Source organism: Anas platyrhynchos, chromosome 1, assembly GCF_047663525.1.
Source record: "Anas platyrhynchos isolate ZD024472 breed Pekin duck chromosome 1, IASCAAS_PekinDuck_T2T, whole genome shotgun sequence".
NCBI classification, from domain to species: domain Eukaryota; kingdom Metazoa; phylum Chordata; class Aves; order Anseriformes; family Anatidae; genus Anas; species Anas platyrhynchos.
The window spans coordinates 15,988,304-16,011,782 of NC_092587.1; the positions used below are offsets into that span (position 1 = coordinate 15,988,304).

At 35.9% G+C, this 23,479-nt stretch overlaps 1 protein-coding gene across 3 annotated transcripts in view; it reads left to right on the plus strand.

Moving 5' to 3' along the window:
* Window positions 1-23,479, plus strand: part of CPNE8 (copine 8) — a 102,581-nt gene that overhangs the window by 53,995 nt on the left and 25,107 nt on the right. For 2 of the 3 annotated variants that reach the window (XR_011806549.1, XM_038167416.2), the window contains exons 10-13: window positions 4,641-4,682; window positions 10,762-10,837; window positions 18,553-18,606; window positions 22,002-22,063. Coding sequence is in view for 2 of the 3 variants with exons in the window: in XM_038167416.2 (XP_038023344.2) it covers window positions 4,641-4,682; window positions 10,762-10,837; window positions 18,553-18,606; window positions 22,002-22,063 (234 nt within the window). In the remaining variant the exon portion in view is untranslated. Of the gene's footprint in view, window positions 1-1,448; window positions 4,531-4,640; window positions 4,683-10,761; window positions 10,838-18,552; window positions 18,607-22,001; window positions 22,064-23,479 lie in introns of those variants that run through there. The other variant, XM_027458878.3, reaches the window with a different exon arrangement.

Sequence of the window (23,479 nt, forward strand, 5' to 3'; positions counted from 1 at the left end):
AGAGGATGCTGATAAATGAGAGCATTTAAAATATATAGATAGATGAGGTAAGTAGATCTCATCTAGAGATAAATACATGAGAAACCCAGAAGTTAATTATGGTCTTGTTCAGATTTGACATTTTCAGTGATTCAGTGCAAAAGGGTCCATCTTTGAAAAACATGGTCATAAACTGTGGCTTTAGTAATGTTTTACCAATAATATCAATCTGGTTAGTTAAGTTGAGGAATTATGGATATGTTTAGACTTCTTAAAAAATGGGCATGCTAACTTCTAACAATATCAACAAGAAAAATGTTTAAGTCCCTTCTAATGACTAGTTCTGTTGTCACTATTCATATTTTTTGAAAAGCATTGAGATATCACTGTTATTATTATATACCCAGATAAATGTCTGGTAATTTATGTATCCTTATTACCTGAAATCTGGAGTACTGAAATTATTTTAGTAAGACTCTAAGGAAGTATAGACTTACCATTAGTCATAACTCTTTTAGCAGTGTATAATGTAATATTTAGATTAAAATAATGAAAGAAATATGAAAGAAATATATGAAGACTAGAATAGGAGTATGAGTAATAGGTAAGCTGCATGTAGCACATAGATTGAATTCAGCCTTACTTTGGGTGAAAGATAAAGGAGAGAAAATACAAGAGACACAAAATGTACTTGTCTTGGTATTTCAAAGCCAAAAGGTCAAAAATACAGTTCAAATGCCTTGTTGCCCCTTAAAATCTGTTTCATAAAGTTGATTTTGGTATAGTCATATCTTATTATCTTTTATAATTTGAATGTATTTTATCAGTTCAGATAAAAAGTCAGTTAAGATAGAATACCAGTTCAGATAAAAGAGTTTCGTATTGCACTCTTCTAACCCTGAACTAATGTTCCCATCAGCAGAAGCCCAATCCTTTCTTGAAACCTATTACTATGTGTAGGGAAATAAATAATTTATTCAGAATCTTTCAGAATCTTTAAGAATCTTTAATTTGGAATTTAAGTAGTTACTTTTTTTCTCTGCCTGACCTTTCATTTTCAGCTTCCATGTGTGTAACTACTGTCCATTCGTGTACATATTAAGTTGCTGTAGCACATGGTTTTGCCATATCATACCTACATTACTTTATTAAGCTAATTAATTGGTGAAATGTATGAAGTAAAATTATTTTAATCTGTTACCGTGAAAGCCTAGTCTTTTGGGAAGACATTCCTTCAACTTGTAATTTACCAGCTGATGCCAGGGTATAAACAGAAACCAACACTTGTACTGACTTGTGCTTCACTTGACTTAAACTAAGTAGGCAGTATTGAAGAAGCAAGACAGTAAGAGGTGCTTATATTCAATAAGCTATGCAGAATGCTTTCACGGTAATAAAGTTCTGTTTTTATAAGCTGCTTATTAAAAATTGAAAGGTCAAAAGCTAATTGATTTGTGATTTTTTTCTAGGAAAGTGGAATTTTTATAATTCTTCTTGGGAATGACCATTCTTAGTGCTTCCTACTGGATCTTAGCTGATTTATTTTATGTCATACTCTTCCAGTACTTGGTGTCACGTTGCTTCAAATTGGAGGCAAAAGGGTTCTCCTACATTCCTAATAATCTCCTTGTGAAGTACTCAATACAGTTACTGTCATTCATATTCATTTCTCTTTCAGTGAGATAGAAAAAAATGCAGAAATCTCATAATAAGTAAATTCTAATCAAATAGAATTTTAAATACATACGTGCATAATGCAAAGCAAAATAGTGCTCATAAAGCTAGTCTCTGTACTTGTCACTGTTTACCATATTAAAGAAAAGGCTTTCATAATAATTAAAAAAAAAAAAAGATACTGTGTTAGTAGCAATATTGAAATAATTCCAGCATTCCAAAAGAGAATAAAAAATATAATGGCATGCTTCAAATTATTGTGTAACTACTGTTTTCTCATGTTGATTGTACTTTGAATTCTTTCTACATAATGTACTCAGTGAATGCCTTATAAATAAATGTCTCCACGGAACTTAGTACTCCTTCCTATAATAATCATATTTCAATTGAAGAAATACATTTTAGCTGTCAAATTCAAATTATTATTTGTTGATGGCCCAAAAGAAGCGTCAAAAGATTTTGTTGTTGCTTTTTCATTTGTTTAATGTGAAAACTTTTATTTCTAAAGGTAAGGATTAGATTCCTGAGATCAGTTTGGTAATACATAAAAACATAAAACCCCAAAGTCTCTTTTGGATAATGATAGTTTGACAGATGATGCTCTGGATTCTGTGATAGATGTTGAAACATGAGAGTAATGTAATTGGTAAGGGTATGTATCACAGTCAACATGCTTTCTAGTTTGGGGGAGAGTAATTCTGCAGTTAGCTAATGCTTCCAAGTGAACTCTGTCCATGTTTTCATTGTGAAACGGCAAGGATTTGCTTAGCTTTTCTCAAACTATACCATCATACAATATCTTTTAAACCACCACAGGGATTTTGATAGTAGTATTTAGTAACTTCAAGATTTTTGTTCTCTTCTTTTTCTTAATATGAGCTCTCAAATAGCACCTACACACAGTTATTTTCTGCATGAAAGTTTTAAGACAGAGGTTTCCTAAATCCCAATTTTGTGTAACTATAATTTCTAAAATGAAAATAGAGAAACTGGGTCCTTTAAGGTAAAATAGCAGAGTAGAGCAGGCTGAAATACTACTACATGAAAGTTTGAAAGGCCTTTAATATAGTGCATATAGCCATGCATGTGTCATGCAGAATAGGTGAAACTCAAGGTTGGTGATCAATCTTTTTAATGTGGAATAACTTTTGAGGAAAAAGGAGCTTCGTTCAAAGAGGAGTTGTTCTTACTGAAGTTGTACTTCTTGAGAATTTATGTCAAAAATCTTAAGAACTGATCTTACTAATTCAAGTTTTCTGTAGCTTTCTTTTAATGTAGGTATTTCAGGTATTAACTAGGTAGGTATGCAGATATTCAAACGCAGATCTGTAGGACAATTCAAAATTTAAGTCCCACTGACCCTCATGTAGATCTTAATTTACCAGTGTTGTAAATCTTAATTTATCAGTGTCTTACCTGACATAGTAGTAACAGGTTTTGAAACCTGGAAGTAAAACAATGGTTGTCTGAGGAAAGAAACTCCATGATACTGCCTTTCTGACTAAATTAAATACCATTTCCTTACAACAACCAAACATTTAGTGGGATAAAGCATGTTTGGAACTGTTCTTGATTTCATTCCACAAAAGAACAACTGTAATTTTAATTAGTTGTCATTCTAAGGTAACTTAACCCCAAACTGCAATGCTACAAATATATAAAATCAGGTGGTTAGGGCAATTAAATTTTAGTTGAAAAGAGAAACATCAAGAAAAAACAACTCCTCCTTTGCCTATTTTGTAATATCATTATTTTTAATGCATATAATAATATGCTAATTTGTCTCTCAATTCTGATTTAGATAAATTATTAGTTCTCCTCTTGAATAAGTGTTTACACTGGGTAAATGTATATTGTCAGACTTTAACATTTTATTACCCAACTTGCCCACCAGCTCCTAATTCACTAAGAGAAGTGTGAATATTCCCAGGGTGACCAAGACAATCAGTCAGTTTGAGAAAAACTGCTGCCTCTGTCATGTTCCCACCCATGCTTCCATGAGCTGCTGATCCCATTTCATTCTAGGAAGCCAGAGCCTTGGATATTTTGCTTAATCTATTGGTTATTTAATATAATCTGTTGCAAGAACTAAAGAACCATTCTCGTGGTTTTACAAGAATTCAAAGAAATGATGCTGCACTTTTTTTTTGTCTTTGGTCAGACAACCAAGCAGCCTCTTCCTCTGTTGTGGGGTAAGAGGGAGTTTAAGGGTCAAAAAAGTGCAGTGTTTGCAGTACTACGGATTTCTTTCATCTGCAGCCACAGGGCCTTCACAAAGTCTTGGCTGAATCACAGTGTTCATTTGTTACCACTGCAGAATATTTATCAGAGAACCAAAACACACAGAATTATAGAAGTGTGCATTATTTTGTATTGTGAACATTGGTTTCAAACAGTACTATGCCAGGAATTTTTGTTTCATAAGGTTCTCCTCAAGTTCTCTTCTTTTTGAGAGAAGAGTAATCTTCTCAATATAGATTTTTTTTTTTTCTATAAGATGTTACTACCCCACAGTAGATACCCCAAGATCTTCTAAGTAATAGCATATACCAAGAAACAACCACAGTAAGTTCCATTTTGCTGATTTTCTTTAAACATATTGATAGATAATACTTTAAGGTTAAAGAATCAATTACCACAAAAAAATACAAAAATAAAAAATCAGAGCATCAGCAAGTAAAACTACACTGGTTAAGCTTCTAATATGTTTACTTGTTCCCTTAGCTTTCACCATATTTTACTATTCATTTATGAATGTATATTGGGTAGCCCGAGTGACTTGCTGTTTTCTGCACCATGAGAAATGATTGGAAAAATTGGTCTTCTGGCTTTGGTACAGTTTATGTATCCATATCCTATTAAAATATAAATATTAAAGATTAAATATTTAGATTAATATATATATATATATATATATATATATAAATATTTAGATTAAATATTAATCTATTACATTTGAATATATATATTTTCTCTTTTTTTTTTAGGACAATTAAAGTAGAAGTGTATGATTGGGATAGAGATGGAAGGTAAGACATTATTGTTAAACCTCAGGATTTTACATGAACATATATTACATATATTTTAAAATGTATCAATATATAGTGAACAGAACTAAACTAGAGAATAGTCTGCCTCAATATTTAGAATCAAAGATACTGGGAAAAAAAAAGTTATTGTACTACGGTTCTGTCTTGTTTTGCAATTAAGGTAAATGTTGATGTATCATCCCATTTCAAACATGGTATGTGTATGTTCGTACATGGAACAAGTAAGATGGAATGCTTTATGATCTCTAACAGTTACTGTACATGTGTGAAAGGAGGGATAATCCATTTTATAAACTCCTTTCTGTGCTTAAAACGTTGCTTCACGAACTGCTGCATTTCTTTTCAAGTAGGATAAAATGCCTGAGCCTGTAACTGATAGGCATGGTTGCCTAGATATAGCGGTGTAGAAACTACCTATTGATTATCATAATTTCAGATGTGATGTGAATGTTCATTTCCATGCCTGTCCTCATCAAAACATTCTTGTAAATTCTAGAACAGTAAGACCTGATTTTAAATAACTCCATCACTAAAAAGAGGGTGGTGGAATACATGTGGATTTTCTTTAGTTAATTTCAAGATGAGGAATTTATAATTGTTCAACCTTACTGTCTTTACTGAGTATACGGTCTTTTTCTGAAGAAATCAGCTTTTCAAATTGTCCTTGTTTTGATAAACAAGACACAATTATTTTCAGTCAGACTAGATTGATACCTTTTCTTTAAAAAATGCTTGAGCTTATATCTTAATATATTGGATAGAAAGCATATTCATAAATCATGGTACTAGATCTTGCATGTAATACAAGAATATATTGATTTTCATTTCTCTATCAGTTGGTCTGTCTTCATTATATCTTTTTAATCTTTATATTTTCTATATATTAATATGCATTTACTGAATATTTATATATATATATATATAATAAAAATATATATTATAGAAATATAATTATATTTCTATATATTAATATGCACATTTAATATGCAAGATGCATGATTTTAAAGAGTATATTATATATTACATAGTAATGTCTCTGATGTTACTAAAGCATTTTTTTCTGGTATTATAGCTAATGATATTGTGCTTCTGTTGCCCAGTAGATCTTCTGATCATAATAGGCAAATATATTCTGTGCTGCCATTGGCTGACAAGTGCCAAAACCAGTTTCAGCTTTCTCAGTTCATACTGTCTTTTTGGTTCTATCATAAAGTCTCTTGGTTTTTAAGTATTCTTACCACATATTTACCCTCTATAAATACCACCTGCTAGTGCAGATTCATCCTTCTTGATTAGCTATTCCCTGAAGGGACAAAATAACATATTCTAGCAATTAAAAATATGGGGATTTAAATTATCAAAGCATTATTAGAAAAAGTTGCTGCATCACTGTAAAGAGTAATTTCTATTAACATCCTCTGTTTTTCACTTAGATTTGCCAAATCTTCAAAAAATGTAGTATACTTATAACTTGTAGTTAAACTAAAATATTTTGTGAAAGTAATCTGATAGTGAAAACTAAAATATTTACAAGTTATTAAAGATAGTATTTTATTAATGTGTTGAGCCCCGTGTGCTGACCTATTTCCTCCAAAATCAGAAACTGAGGTATGATTAGAAAGAAAGGGAAGAAATCTGAGAAGTAATATTGTATGGCTGCAGTTTGCAGTGAAAGTTTTTACATGCTGTGGAACTCATTAGCCTCTACTGTGCCAAACAGTTTGAAACGTTATCTGCTTTTCCTCACATCTCATTCCTAATACCTGTAATACTAGTGTCTAATGAAAAGAAATAAAGAATATTACTTACATGTATTCCTTTTTATTCTAACTGTATGATTTTTTGCCTCTTGCCTTCCATCGTTTTTGAAATTGGAAGCAGACAACACTGACGTTTCACATGTTAAATTCCTCAAAGATGAGACAGTGTCCATCTCATGTAACTTCAGACAATTTAAAAACCAAGCAACTAGACATTTAAGCTACTTCAGTAACAAACGGGAAAATTGTCTTCAACATTCTGATTGATTCCATCCTAACAGGAATAAATAGCCATTCGGTGGTTCCGATGACCTTTCCCATGATCATAGCAAGAACATAACTGACTAATTTACCTTTGAGTTAACTAAATGTACCTGAAGAGAATCCTGCTCAAGATGGCTTAATTAGCGTATCAGTTTTTTGTACTAAGCCACTGTTACACAAATTTGGACACTTTATTAATGAACAGTTGATACGCAATCTGATTACCTCACTGGGCTGCAACTTTTGGCTCCAGTGTTGTGTACTCTGGGCAAAAACAACCTTTGAAAGATCATCAGAGAGCCTGGAGATAGCAAAGCAAGTTATACTGAATATTGCAGGCTATTCTGCAGTCACTGAGACAGCATTAGTGTGCGTATACTTGATTTATGAAACATTATTATTTTATTCAACAGTCTTCAGTTAGAGTTGTTTTTTTTTCCCATTTTTTTCCTCATCCCTTGTTATTTGTGCTTTGAGAAAACAGCTCGAGGGTTGAGCTACTTACTGTCAAGTTCATGAATTACATTGAGTAATTGTATATTCTTAACTCTCATCTATTTTCAAACATCACTTACAATTTCTTGACTAAAATGTGCCACTAGACAATTGTAACATTAACACTTCTAATTATTAAGCATTTAATTGTCTCAAACCAGTTTTCATACAAAAATAGTCAAAATGTGAAACAGTTGTTCTGAATCATACCCCTGTTTTCTAAGAGCTCTGATAACCCCCCAAATATTTGGTGCTATAAAGTCACAAATGTTGTTTTTGTTGCTTTAGAGAAGCCCACTTGTGTGAAACTAGTGACTTCTTTTGTTTAGTGTCAATCTAATGACACTATTAGTGTCATTATCACTTATCAATGACATATAGGCAGGTATTACAGGAAGAAAAAAATAAGATAATATGCAACATTGGATACTTTCATACTTCATTTAAAAGATTTTCTTCTTTTTGTGTATTTTAGTAGACTTAACATTTCCAACAAAAACAGTTTTTCCATGGTTTTAATCAGGCAGTACAAAAACTTCTGTACTGATAGTTAACTGCACAGGATTATTTTCTCTAGCTTATACATTCTTAACAAAAATACTAGCTTGCTTGTATTTGCAGTGCTGAATTCTGATATCATTTATTGTTGAAAACATCTGGAAGATTCTGTATTGGGACATGTTGCACTGATATCCAGTGCATAAAAATTTGACATAAAAAATTGAGTAGGAAAGCAGTCCAGTGGATATAGAATGAGCCTAACAGATAAAAATAAATTAAAAATATATATATCTGAGAACCTAAACACTGCAAGAGAGATCATAAACCTCAGATTCCAGGTACTTTGAATTTATTTCTTGTTCTCCATATTTGACCTTCTCCTATTGCTTAGTTGATTATTAAATGGTTGGGCTTTTCACCTTACTTACTGACATTTCTCGTGATGATTATCCTTTCCTCCATTGTTGTTTTTTTTTTTTTTTATTTAGATTGTTAAAAAAGGAAAGTTAATAATTCTGAAAGTGTTTTTCAGCACTTTGAAGCATAGTACCAGATGTGGCAGTTTTAGGGATTTGGGGTTCGAGTGATTATTTGATGTAGTAGGAGTCTTTTATACACAGTTCATGGACAAAACTGTTTAAGCCAAGGAATATTTGGTGTTAGGAAGGCAAAACTCTGTCAAAGACAACTATTTCTTTGGATTCTCAATTCAGAGACTATAAGGAAATGCATGGGGTGCTGTGCGATGAGGAGTGTGGGGAGGGATCTTTTTATTCTTAATACTTCCAGCAGGTGCTTGTTTTTCAGAGCCAGTCTAGTGGAGGAACGTACATCCATCTGAATAGTGAGCATTCAGATCTAGGTTAATGATCTTTTAAGAGCAGAGAACTCTGAGAATGATAATTTATGTCCACACCTTTTTAACAGGATTAGTCAGAGGAATTAAATCTTCCTAGCTCTTAACCAGTCTGTGAACATTGCCACAAGAAAAAAGGAAGCATTCCAGTGTCTCTCAGAATTAAGGAAACAGTTACTTCTAAGCAGTACAGATTTTTAAGTACTTTTACCAGAGACAACCCCGTCTGGAATTACTTATTGTCTGCTCCAGCATATTCATATGTAGTCATTGAGCTATTGCTTGAATTTCTGCTTTTGAAATAAGCAAACTGACTTGAAATTTTAAGGTAAGAATTGTTATGAAAGGGAAAGGTTCCTCTTCAACCAAGGTGCATTTTTTTCCAGTGCTGTGGTGACCCAGAATTAAATGCACCTTATGTGCTACAGCCTATATAGAACTCAAGTTCCATTGCTTATATGATACTTTTTCTATTGCCCTGTTGTTGCAATCTTGAGAGCATTTAGAGAAAGGAAATACTATCTCTAAAATTTATTTCTTTAGAAAAAAGTCTTTTTCTCAGAAGCAATTTCCTAATCTCCATAGTGGAGGGGGATTGTTCCACGACAGGTGGTCTCTCCTGAATCTGAGTAGTCAGTAATACTTCACTATATAGGATTTCTGAGGCTTTCTACTGGGTGCTTTGCTTATTTCATGGGATCTTACATGATGGCTGAACCTTTTACTTGGATGGTTTACGTGTATTTTTGAATTCCCACAGATTTCAGAACATGAGATTTTTATTTGGAGTTTCTTTCTTATTTCATTATGAATTAAGAAAGAAATTTCATGTTGCTATGGGTTGTTTGTTTTTCCTTTTCTTGCAATATGCAGGTTTATTTAAATTTGCTTTTAATATTTATAGCATAATTAGAAACGTGCTGTATTTCTCAAAAACTAATTTTACAAGTGATAAAATCATAAAGTTTGACTTTCTATTTTTGTTTGCCATTGAAGGGAAGATTAAAAAAAAAAAAAGTTTAAATTAGTCTCATAGCTCACTGGAAATGAAGGCAGAGTGCAGAGTGTAGAGGAGGTACAATGCCTTGTTAGGGAACAAGTTTGAAAACAGAGACATGGCCAGGAGGGAACGGGAGCTGGAGCAGCAGTGAGAAGTGTTCAGCTGGAGAGGGAGGAGAACGGGAACTGACGGTGTCGTGCCCCTGGCAGTTGTGTAGCTGTTTGGCATTCACCTGGGTGCTGGCTGCCTGCTCCAGGTGTTCTGAGATGTGACACTGCAGGTCAGTCCGTTCTGGCAGCAGCCATGTGGTTTCCGTGCTCCAGCTCCCTGACCCCAGAAGCCTTTCACAAGGATGCTTCACCCATGATGCTCCCTCTGGCCACCCTGCTCCAAGCAGCTCCTTGGCTACGTGCCATGCCCTGGTTAAGGGTTGACAAAGCAGTTTTCAAAACATGGGTGACACAGCACGGCACTGTGGCACTTACTCTTGGAACAGGAGTAGAATTCAGAAAGGAAAAGCTTGTAACCACTGCTTAGTGTTAGGGTAAGATCTACTTTCCGATGGAGTCCAGTCCTGAGTAGCCTCAGTGAACTGCTTTTCTCCTCCTGGACAGGAAGAGGCAGCAACTGTGATAAGCCTTACTCTTCCTCTCAAAAACACCATTGAATGTCACGTTACACGAACTTGCAGGGTTGGTCTTTTCTGATGTAATTTACTCCTTTCTCCCTCTGGATACTTCCCTTTTGTACAGTTACACACACCGTTTAGATATCTGTGGTGCCAGTGGTGATCCAGTGAGCAAGTAGTGATAACCTTTGATAGCCCACTCTATTTTCTTAGATTCTCTAAGAATCTAAGAAATTAAGAAATTCTTTTAGATTTTTTTTTTATTTGTTTGGTTTTTCATGGGGCGCAGATCACTAATTTACAACCTAGTCCCCATTATGTGGCTAAGCTAAGCAGAAAGATTTAAGCTAATAAATCATCTCTTCATTTTGATTACTAATAGAGTAAGCACAACGGAGGGAAAATGATTTTTTTAAGCAAATTGCATCTTCTGACATTGCTGCTTTTCTGGGTGTCAGTTTGTACTGGCTGTACTTCTATTTTTATGAATATGTATATTACATATTTAAATTAGTAAATACTGTGCATTTGATTTGATTTTTTTTTCAATATAGTCATGATTTCATTGGAGAATTCACAACAAGTTACAGAGAGTTGTCAAGAGGGCAGTCTCAGTTCAACGTGTATGAGGTAAGTATTTTGAGTATATTTACTTGCTTTCAGAAAATAAATGAGAAAACTTCCAGTAATTTCATGGTGAACTGATCAAATCTGCACAGTGCTTGTCAAAATCAAAGCTTTGGAATTAATTTCCATTTCTCTTTTTATAGAGAAGAACAGAGAATCTAAAAGTGTTGCTTTATAAATAGATACAAAGAAGAGTAGGTATGTGTGCATGTGTGTAGGCACTGAGCTGTAGTGAGACAAGACAACTTCAGATAGCTGGGTTGGCATCATATAACTTGGAGGAACTAGTGGGATAAGCCTCATTTCTGGATAGGCAATTTGTCATTGATTTCTCCTTTGCCAACTATTACACTTGTTTAAGTTCTGCCTGGACTTCTGTGAGGCCTTTGACATGGTCCCACACAAATTTATCTCCTAACTGGAGAGAGATGGATTTGAAGGATGGACTATTTGGTGAATAAGGAATTGGCAGGATGGCCACATCCAGAGAGTTGTGGTCAATGGCTCTGTGTCCAGGTAGAGGCTGGTAACAATTGATGCCCCTCAGGGGTCTATCTTGGGACCAGTACTGTTTAATATCCCTATCAATGACATAGACAACGGGGTCGAGTGCACCCTCAGCAGGTTTGCAGATGACACCAAAATGAGTGGTGCAGTCGATAACCCAGAAGGAAGGGATGCCATCCAGAGGGACCTGGACAGGCTGGAGAAGTGGGCCCAGTGAACCTAACGAGGTTCAACAAGGCCAAGTGCAAGGTGCTGCACGTGGGTTGGGGCAATCCCAAACATGAGCACAGACTGGGAGAACTCACTGAGAGCAGCCCTGCAGAGAAGGATTTGGGGGTTCTGATGGATGAAAGGCTTGACACGAGCCAGCAGTATGTGCTTGCAGCCCAGAAAGCCAACTGCGTCCTGGGCTGCATCACCAGAGGGGTGGCCAGCAGGGAGGGGAGGTGATTGTGCCCCTCTGCTCTGCCCTTATGAGGCCCCACCTGGAGTCCTACAGCCAGGTCTGGGGCCCCCAGCACAAGAAGGATGTGGGGCTGTTAGAGCAGGTTGAGAGGAGGGCCATGAAGATGATCAGAGGGCTGGAGCACCTCTCCTGTGAAGACAGGCTGAGAGAGCTGGAGACGTTCAGCCTCATTGTGGCCTTTCAATACTTAAAGAGGGCTTATAAAAAAGATGGAGAGTGACCTTTTACATGGGCAGATAGTGATAAGAGAAGGGGGAATGGTTTTAAACTAAAAGAGAGGAGATAGAGATGAGATGTTAGGAGGAAGTTCTTCACTCAGAAAATGGTGAGGCCCTGGCACAGGCTGCCCAGAGAAGCTGTGGATGCCCCATCCCTGGAGGCATTCAACACCAAGTTGGAAGGGGCCATTGACATCCTGATCTAGTGGGTAACATACCTGCCTTTAGCAGGGAGGTTGGAACTGGGTGGTCTTTAATATCCCTTCCAACCCAAGCCATTCTGTTATTCTGTGATCCTCTGCTAGTTTCTTTTATGCAAATACCTGATGATACCTACATCACATGCAGATCCCCGTGTGTTTGATCTTGTACAGACTTCAGAATCTTAACAGCTTTGATGATGGGATTACAAGTGACAGAATTTAGCTTGCTGGGGCATTTTGTTGGTCGTTGGTTGTTTTTTGTCTTGTGATCATTTACCACCTTTGCTTAAAAATTTGCTTCTTATTTCCAGTTTGGTATTCATTCATCTGCCAGCTGCTGGGATTGTTAGGCAGTTATCAATTCAAATACAGGCTTTCATATCATTAGATAACTTCTAACTGTTGTAAGACTTTCTCATGTATTGTAGGTAAATGTAGACTACATCTACATTCCCTTTGTCCTCCAGCCCATATTGCCAAAAATTTTATAGGTTTGTTTATTTCAGATCTAGCAAGTCCCTCATTTAGGGGTTCTTTTCCAATTTGTTTGGGATTTGGGAAAAAAATAGACTTTTTTTTCACCCATGGTCAAACTTTACTAGATCATTAAAGTATGCTGTAATTTATTCTCAGAAGAAATCAAAATGTTTGTACAAACAAAACCTGAGTTGCACAAACTTAAGGTGTCATGAAGGGATTCATTTTCAGCCTTTTTTCTTCTGTTTTGGAAAAGTCCCTTTAAAAATGATTCCAGGTTTTGGCACAGACAAAAAATTACAACAGAAGTCAAAGCATTAAGACTCATGCATTAAAACTTCGCTTTAAAATTAATATCTCAGAAGAATTTCAATCTGAAATGAAAAACATAATGTGAGATTTCAAGGTGTGTTAAATGAGGAGAGGGAATAGGAGTAAAATACGTAAAATGTATTTTGGTCACATCAGCTTTATTTTTGGTAAACAGGTACAGCAACTCCAAAAGCTGTGGATGTGTTCCACAGCTAGAAGCAGGATAGATGTTTTGCAATTATGCTGCCTGAGCTAAGAAGTTCTGTTTAAATTGTTGTAGCCTAATGATCAGTTCTGGTGCTGATAAAGCATAGTCATCCTCCTTTTGGGACCAGAGGTAGGAAGTCTGCCTACACTGTTCTGCACGTACTCACTTACCTGGGCCTATGTCAAGCATCTGTACTGTATTGCATTGCACACTTCAAGTTGTCTTCCAGAGTTCCAGTGAAAGGAATGGTTTAATGGTGGACTTGGCAGTGCTAGGTTAAAGATTGGACCAGATATCTTAGAGGTTTTCCACCCTCAATGATTCTGTGATTCTATGAATTGATTTATTTCCCATGGTAAGACCATATGAAGTGTTTTGAGTTTCTCCTCTTTGGTGTGTGTGTGTGTACACACGTATGTACCAGAAGTCAGGAAGTACTTGCCACTAGTTTAGGTGGTGCAGGTAATAGGCAACTAATTGTAGTTGCCTGAATGCTCTGTGTATCCTTTCATCATTGCTTTTTCTCCCAGCAGCAGACTAGTGCTTCAGTACACTGCAGTACCTGAGCATCTAATTTCTGGTGGTATGCATTCCTGATGTCTTTGCACAGAAACCCACGGCTGTCTTGTGATACTGATGGTGTTTGAGCGCAGGTGGTTTGCTTAATCAAAGCAGCATTACCATAAAGAGGTACTCCCCACAGAGGCTTTAGAGTAGCAATTTTCACATGGAAATAACACACGTATTCCAGGGACCTACATATTTCCCTGTGAGAAAATGCACACTACTGCATTTTCATATATGTAGGAATTTATCTAGCCATTTGTGTGAAAGCTTTTTAGCACCCTCCATTTCACATATGCTCATAGACTACATGGATGGATTGTGCCCAGTATTTTCATTTTCTCTAAGCTAAAGTGCTCAATCTGTAGGGTTTGCTCTATAGGTCTTTTGTAGCCTCACTTTTCAGAGACCTGCAAAGAGCATTTATTTGATTTTAACTTCACTTTTTTGTTGTCTTCCTCAGTCAATTCTATTATTTTTGCTGTCTTTCATTTCTGGATGTGAGCATTCGTACAACACAAGAAAACTGCTGTTTTGGCAGGGTCCAGACTGTGCTATGTTTATTGTCCCAGGGTGGTTATACGCTGGGAACAAAGGAACCTTAGAAAAGTCTGCATGTGAAGTTTGTACTGAGTGCTTCTGATCTTGGAGTCATCCACCCAAAGAGCAGTGTTAAAGGTAGACTTTTTTGATGTGCATTGCCTCATGATTTCCAAAAGTTTTCCAAACTGTCTGATAACTTTGTAACAGATCCTTTATAAAGATAAACTGAATATAGAATATGGGATCTTTTGTCCCTTTCAGAGTTTATTAGTGCATAGGAATGTTCCATTCTGTTTATGAGGTTAAGTTTAGTTGTGCTTTCCTTTCTTTCATATTGAAAAGGCTGTAGTCTACTCAGTAATGAGCTTACAAGGTCTTCGTATCAGTTGAGTAATGAACATAACCCAGGAGAATGCCACATCTACCAGAATTCCTGAGGGAAAGATAGAAAAGGCAACCGTGCATCCTGGTGGAAATTACCTTCATTTTGTCTCAGTTCATAAAGCCTTGTTGGTCATTTGGATTAGACCTTGACTCATCCTCGTGCAATAGATTGTTGTCATCACACCACAGTACACGTCCCCATTCCTGGGTGTGATTGCTAGCAGGATTGAAATAGAAAATGTCATCGTACAGTGAGCCTTCCCATTTCTCTAGAGGAGTTCTCTTAGCATACAATGGGTCTTATTGCATCAGCAGTTTCAACCCTTGTCCTATATAACACTGACCAAGTATAGGAACTGAAAAAAAAAAAAGACATTTAACACTTCTTTCTACTTACCGTTCTGTTGTTTTGGAAGTTTCTGACAGTATTTATTTTCTTGTATTCTAGAACTCTGTTGTGGGTGGCACTTGTGACTTTGTGTGTGGTACTTTTCTTCATATTTGTTCAGTGGCTCTATCCGTGGCCTCCAAGTGTTACCAAAAGCCAAGATTTTGTTCTTAACCCTCCACCTTCCCCAGGAGGAAGTAGTATCTAAGGCTCCCCAGCATCACTATCAACAACAGTGGTCATTGGGGTCCTCCAGAAAAACAGGAATACCTTTTTTGACCAAATCTTCATTTAGTGTAGTCTTGTTATAATGGAGCATCTCTTTTAAATGGACAGCTACTTCGCCTTCACTTTACAATGCAGGCAGCACAGGCACTTCTGTACGATGCCACCTTCTTATTTGTGGATTCATATGGGCTGTAGTTGCTTTTGGGATAGGTCTGTGATTGGCTGTCTTGAGGGCTGTGCTCCTGTTCTCTCTTTGTCTGCATGTTGATAGCAAAGTTTATTCTTGCATTTAGACTATCATATGTGTCTGGGTTGGTATAAGTCCTGACCAACTTGTCTGTAAGATTTTCATGGATGCAATCTTGATCTCATAATCAGAACATTCTAAATTCTGCTTGTTCCAAGGATACTTCAGAAGTAAGACAAATCTAATATAATTGTGGTTACCCTGGTAAATATTTTCATTTCAAGACCTTTTCTGTCCCTAAGTATAAATACATAAGACCTTCTCGGTTGTAGGTATGCTTTTTGAAGGATTTAGGTCAGCTTCTGCATTTACACCATGAGTTCAAGCATCATGCAGTTTGCATGCCTAGTGGCTCTCAGAATGTGGTTTTAGTTTCCCATGGAAAGATATTCTTGCAAGTGAAGGCAAGCCTATGCAGCTATAGGCTGCTTTTTACTGTATGGTATACAGATCTTTGTTATTCCTCAAGCCTTAAGCCACCCCTTGGTCTTGGTCCATTGGCATTAAACTTCAGTATTTTGTACTGTATCATACTCCTTAAAATAAGTGATCACAGATACGGTGGTTTATGCAAGCAACAACGTAAGGTAGGGAAGAAAGTTGCTCCAGTTATGTGCTGCACTTTTATTTTGAAGGTGAGCAAAGATGCAGCAGTGCAAAGCAAGACAAAGATAAGTTAAAGCCTTGTTTTTTCTTATTTAGTTCCAGGATGAACCCTAGAGTTACTGTAATTTACAGCAGCTTCCCACAGATAGTGTCACAGCACAGATTACTGTGTTCAGTGAAACTGTCCTCTCTTGTTGTATCACCAACATGACTCCTACCCTCGCACGAATGAATTCTGTCATAACACCTTCCAGGGATTTTGCAGTTTCTTAAATACAGTATCAATGTCTTACTCCCAGCAATAACATACATGTACATTTCCTGAACATCCCATGTTTCCCTCCTCACATCACAACCTGCTGTACCTTACTACCGCTTCTACATGATCTGTCCATGCAGTATCGCAACAAAAGAGACTGGACAAATTCTTTTTTAATTGTGTTGCAGTTGAAGACTGCCCCAAGGCAGACAGAGAAATTTGTGTGTGAGTGGCTTTGTGTTAGAAACATTACTATAACAAGCTCTGTTCAATAGACTTGTTTTTAATAGGTAAGAGCTCATGTAGCTTTCTAGGTTAATGCAGGAGTGTGAGGCTTTCAGAGGCTAACAAATGTTGTCTTATACTAAAGATAACTGAAATTTAAGCAAATCCCTCATAATTATTATAATCATTATAGTACCTGCAATTATAGGGGACAGAGAAACTGTGAATTATTTCGTCTTTGCTCTCAAGTAGATGCCTCATTTCCCCTGATATTTCAGTCCAAGCTTGAGTGTATTTCCTAGCCATTCCTAAGAAGACAATTGTCAAGGTATCTGAAGCAAAAGATTCAGATAAATCCCTTTTTGGGCACTTAATGACTGCTGGCAAGAAATATGCTGCTAACTCAGGCTGACCACTGGATTCTGGAGCGAAAGGCCACAGGGCAGGCAGGCAGTCTGTTATCTTCATCTTCCTATTCCGGGCATTTTTCTGCTGGAGTCACCTTCTGGCTAAGATTCTGGTTCAGCAAGAATTATTGCATTGTATCTAAACCGCTACTATACAGATTTAATTCACAGCTCACCCATTCAGCCACTGTAATTAGGAGGGGGATGGGTTGTTTGGGATTTTTTAGGAAGTTACAGGGCTTACACAGGAAAAGGTTTGAAGAATACTCAGCAGCTTGCCCTGTAGCTTACTGGAGGGAAATAAGGAGTCACTCTTGTTTAGCCTGTTCTGGAAGACCTCAAATGATGGTTATCTCTTCCTGCTCTTCATTTCACAGTTGTTCTGTGCTGTGCAAGGGATGTAATCTTTAAACGTAATTTCATTAGGGTTGGGGGAGAATTTTTGGAAGATGTTTTACTATTTTTCCCATTTTCAGGCATAATTGGTGAAATATTTTATAGCAGTTAAGGGACTGAGATTACAGTTGGGTACATTTTCAGTCCTTGTCATTCACAGAACATCTGTGAGTAGTTTACAGTAAAACTTGGCACTAAGCCACAGGGATTTTAATTTTCCTGGTTATACAGGAGATAGTCGATCAACCTAGTTAACAAAATAATGTTTTGCTTCCGATTCCATGTGCAATTTTGAATAAACCAGGAACACATTTTTAACATGTATGTAACAAAATTGACTGAGACTTGCCTTTAGGTATTGAGAAGGGAAGCAATTTTTCCCATGGCTACAGCAGGAGATTTTATGGATGTGGCTTCAAGACATTTAAGAAAATGTTTTAATGCCTAGTAGTCTGGTTCTGTGAAGGTTCTTGTGTACTGGGAGTGCATGTATGCCAGTCAGGTGGTGGTCAGTGCCATTTTTCATGAAATAACTAGCTTGTTTCTGTTTTGAAACAGTATGATCTGGGCCTTCCTTGCCTTGCAATTGCTATTCCTGTCATTGTATCACATACAGAAGCCAGGAGTAGAACAACTCCCATGTTTCTCAGATAATACTGAGAAGCTGGAGACAAATTAGCTGAGATATGAAGAGGTGCATTGTAAGCCAAAGAAGTTACAACCCTGTACATTGGGACACTAGGATCAGGAGTACATAAAAATGCAGGATTTTGTGAAAATTCAAAGAAGTGTTTCACTGAGCACTGAGGTGTAATGAACACTCTCACCTCTGTTGTTTCAATCCCTTACTTGTCAAATATGGGTAGCAGCACTGGTTTACCTAGCAGGTACCATGAAGATAAACTCACTGTTTTTGAGATATGTGTATATCCCCTCATTGAGGTACATAAGTAAACAGAATGCTGAATAAATTTAGATTCCACTGAAAATAGACTATTTCCTAATTTGAAAGTGTCTTAACAATAATCTTTTGTTCAGTCACAAATGATACTGCTTTAATACTTGTATCTGTGTTTCTAGGTAATAAATCCAAAGAAAAAAGGAAAAAAGAAAAAGTATATTAATTCTGGAACAGTAAGTATATATTTATCATATTACTGTGTACTCTTTTCTCTTGAAATACAGTATAGTTGACTTGTAACAGGGTTAGAACAGAACCTTTGTGAAGGCTACAACAATAAACTATTTACTGTACTACAGCATTTCTTTTCAGATTTTCATTTGAATAAAGTTGATAGAAGTTGTTTTCAAGCGTGCTGTTAAGTTGCAAATGATTTTAAAAATGAATCATACCAACATTGGAGACAGATTCTTGAAGTTATATTACTGGACACTATTAAATTTTATCTGAAACAGATTTGCATTTTCAGGACTCAGTTTTATCTTTAAATTTGACCACTGAGCTAGCATCAGTAAAAGCTAGTAAGTCAAGCCTACTATGCTAAACCGAAAACAGTCATAATTTGTTATTACCAACAGGCTTTTGTAAATCTATCTTGAAAGATCTGTTAGTATAATTTGGGATGAGCGTTTAATGTCCTTTTGTCCATATTCTGTTATGAACCATTTGCTAGCAATGCAAATTATTCCCTTGTAGTAGTTTAATCCAGCAGGCAGCTAAGCACCAAGCAAATGTTCACTCACTCTCCACCCCCAATGGGATGGTGGAGAAAACTGGGGGGTGGGGGGGAAGGAGTAAAAACTTATGAGTTGAGATAAAGATAGTTTAATAGAACAGAAAATTGGGGGGACGGGGAATAATAACAATTAAAACAAACAAACAAACAAAACAACAAAGCAAGTGATGCACAATGCCATTGTTCACTGCCCACTGACTGGTGCCCAGCCAAACCCTGAGCAATGGCAGTCCCTTAAGGTCAAGTCCCCCAGTTTTGTTGTTCAGCATGATGCTGCATGCTTTGGGACATCCCTTTGGCGAGTCTGGGTCGGCTGTCCTGGTTCTGTCCCCTCCCAGCTCCTGGTTCTGTCCCCTCCCAGCTCCTTGTGCACCCGAGGACTTCTCACTGTCAGGGCAGCATGAGAAGCCAAAAGTCCTTGATTTTGTGTAAGCCCTGCTTGGTAACAATTAAAACATCAGAATGTTATCAGCATTATTCTCATCCGAAATCCAAAATACAGCTACTATACCAGCTACTAGGAAGAAAATTAATTCTATCCCAGCCAAAACCAGGACACCCTTCAGCATTTTCTCAGCTTCCATGTTCTGGCATCCATGATACTGAAAACATCATCTATGAAAAAATAAACATAAATGTTGAAAAAATATATATTAGAAATCTAAGCAGATTTTAGGTATGATAAAAAAAAAAAGTATGCTTTTTTTTGCACGTGAAAAGTTTATCAGGGCTACTACTTCCATTCTGAACTATAGCCTTGAAGGAACAAGTTGTCATTCTCACGTTCTGTAAGTCTGTTCATCAGTAGGAAAATGGTGACTTATTTTGTACCTTTATTTTAAAAGAGAAGTAGTCACTAGCAGTCTGTCCATGAAAATTTGCCATGCAAGATCTGATTCATTAGATAATTTATGTTTTGCTAATATATTCCTTTTATTAGACTTTAAGGTGTTTGAATAAATTCTAATTACATGGAAATTTACAATGATTGGTTTGGTGTTAGTAATTTTCTTTCACCTTTCCTTCTCTGCCAGTGTCCTCTACCATTGCTTTTATAATTTCTTTATCAATACTTTTTTGTCCCTGTTTGCTCTTACTTCTATTCTGTCTTCAAGTTTCCCTTAAGTTTCTCCAAATTGTCACTTTCCTGTGTGTTTGCCTGCAGTTTTGCTTTTACTTCTTTCTGTCATTCACCTAAGGTATTAATTGTCCCAACAGATACCTAAATTTTCAAACCACGTACCAAGACGTGGTTTGGAAAGCCACCATCATTCTCACTAATGGAAAGCTGGCTTCTGTAAAAATGTTAGCAAAGTGAATATAGATCCTTGATTGCTATCTCACTGCTGCTTTTAAGGAATACACAGATAGTTGCCATCTCAATTCATTATTACTTAGGAGGTCATTTTAAGTTCAGACATTCAAACTACACGCTAAGCAGAAATGTTTCTGAATACGATTAGTTTCAAACAAAGCAGTCAAATTTAAAATTCACTATAAAGAAATTGTAGCATTGGTAGTTACTGTCTGTATGGAAGTAAACATTTTAGCCATTTCTGAAGAGTGTTGTCTGGTTTTTTTACCATTTAAAATTAGATTCACTGAAAACATTTGCTTAAATTAATTAGGAACACGGTGACTGACCACCTGAAATAATAGATGAACCCTTGAAATGACTCTGAAGTGGGGAAACACATAGAAATTTTAGTCTTATATTCAAGACAATGCTACTTATAGTCTGGTAGAATTTTGTTATGGTCTTTTGTTCTCAACAAGAAAAGTAAATTGGCGGTTTTAAACTTTGCAAGTCACTAAGAACCACAGAGAAGCTGTGATGAAGGAAGTAGGAGAGAAGACAATTACTACCTGTAATCTTGTTCTGAATATAAGTTTACATAATAGAAATGTTTGCAATTTTTATATTTTACTGCAATTGGAAGCAAATAAAATTTTGGTTTTATGGACAAAAATCTACCTCATTTTTATTTTTTATATCTCTCTGAGTGAACTTGTTTTGAATAGTTGCATAAGCAGTTTTCACTGATTGCCTGATGCATTTTCTGTTCTGAGAGAATTGTATGTCACTTTTTAAATAAAATCAAAATAATATGGACTGAATTCTTTGTTTCATGAATGTTGTGCAGCATATGAAAATCTTGAACATCAGATCTTTAGTTAAATTTCTGTGACTTGAGTGCTACAAATGCCAGTAACACTTTAGGCCACTGCCTGTGTCTTGGACCCATGTAATTTCTGAATGATGAAAGCTGAGAGTGAAGAAATTTCTTACCTTCACATATTTATATAGTGTATTCCACTTTAAGTATTTATATTATATACATGTGTGTGTGCATATATATATATATACAGCTTACTAGTTTTTCTTCGTTCTTGGACTGTGTCAATACTCAATATCACTTTTAATATGAGACGGGCAATAACATAAATAATTGTAATTGAGTTCTTTAAACAAAGTTGAAGTACTCAACGAGTACTTCAAAAAGAATAGATATATATTATCATTTAACCTCTAATATTCACATAGAGAAGTAGTATACAGTGATCAGAAGAAATGCACGTGGTAACATGCCCTGGAGAATGATCTTCCATTCCCTATCTTTCACTTAAAAAAACACACACACCAAAACAAAACGACAACAATTAAAAAATAAATTTAGTAGACTTCCAAACTCGTTTCTTCCCTTTCAAACACTGCTTCTTGAAACTATTTCCTTGTTTTTCACATGTTCTTTTTTCACCTTGTGCTTATGTCTCTATTTGTTCAATTGGAACATGACAATTCATATCTTCCTCTCTTTTATTTGCTTTCAGGTAACATTGCTTTCCTTCCTAATTGAAACAGAAGTTTCATTCCTTGACTATATTAAAGGCGGGTATGTGATTGATAACAATTTTTTCTTGTTTTCACAGTCTCATTGTAATTCACTAATAATTTGTATTTGTACTTTGCATATGCTGGCTCCAATTTCTTCTTTCCTTGTTTAGATAGAGGCTGTACTTTCTTATGTAAAACCTACAAATAGTTATTGATGTCGGTTAAGTTATGGAATTTCATTCATAATGCTGGAATAGGTACTAGTACAAAAATAATGACGTTGAGTAATGACATCTGGTCAACCAGTGATAACTGGATTAACTGAAAGGGAATTATCTATATTCTATATCCATCTCTTTATGTTACACTAGTAAAATTCTGGTTTATTTCTTCTGATTACACTGACCTTTGGTGTATTTAAAATTGGTATTGATTTAGAGCCTTTCCCGTTCAAAGGCATTTCTTTCATATTAATTATCTAAAATTTATAACACGTTCAATTTCTCATTTATCGTTATTTTCCCAAAAGGAAATGACCATCCATCCGTGTTTACCAAATTTTGCGTAGAATGAGGTACATGTGTACGTGGATGAAGAAATGGTCCTACCTCTGATATGCTTGTTCTTTGAAGTGTATCGTATGCATCTATGCCACGGTTTATTATTCCTAATTCATTCATAGATTGTCTTTGCAAGGAGGGTATAGAAAAGTAATGGAGGAATCAAGTTTTATATCTAAATTTGAAAAGAATAGAGTGGGCACACATATAATCTTTTCAGGTTGAGTTATCACATTTTTCACCGAGATGTTACAATGCCAGTTAATAAGCTCAATTATCTGCGTTCTGTAGACAAATAATAGAAATTCTGAATACAAATAACACTTTGTTATTCTTATTGATATTTTGTGTATTTCTCTGTAAATGCAAATCAAATAACTCTTGTGGTATTAATAATTACCACTTGTAAAGATTTTTCCTCTTTTTTATAAAGGGTTGCAGTATAATTTAGTAGAATGTGCTTAAAAGTCTGAGCAGTAATACTTATCATTTAATTATTTTATACAAAGACTTGTTTGGTGATTCATACAGTTATTTCCAAGTACATGACAGTGAAAAACTGTAAAGGTTTTTATAAAATGTTACCTTTCCTTCTGCAACCTATGCAGTTTTGTTCTATGGAGGCAAGACCAGGAGATTGAATCTCAGAGTAATTTTATTTGCTTTTTCCTTCCTTCCTTCCTTCCTTCCATCCATCCATCCATCCATCCATCCATCCATCCATCCATCCATCCATCCATCCATCCATCCATCCATCCATCCATCCATCCATCCATCTCATTTAATACTACTACATATCAGTTTCAGTCCAGTTAACAAATTTTGGAAGGAGGGGGAAGTGAAGATTTCCTCATCTATAAGTCTGTTTTCCCATCAAGTATGTTTTCCAACATTTTGGTTTTAGTTCCCTGTTT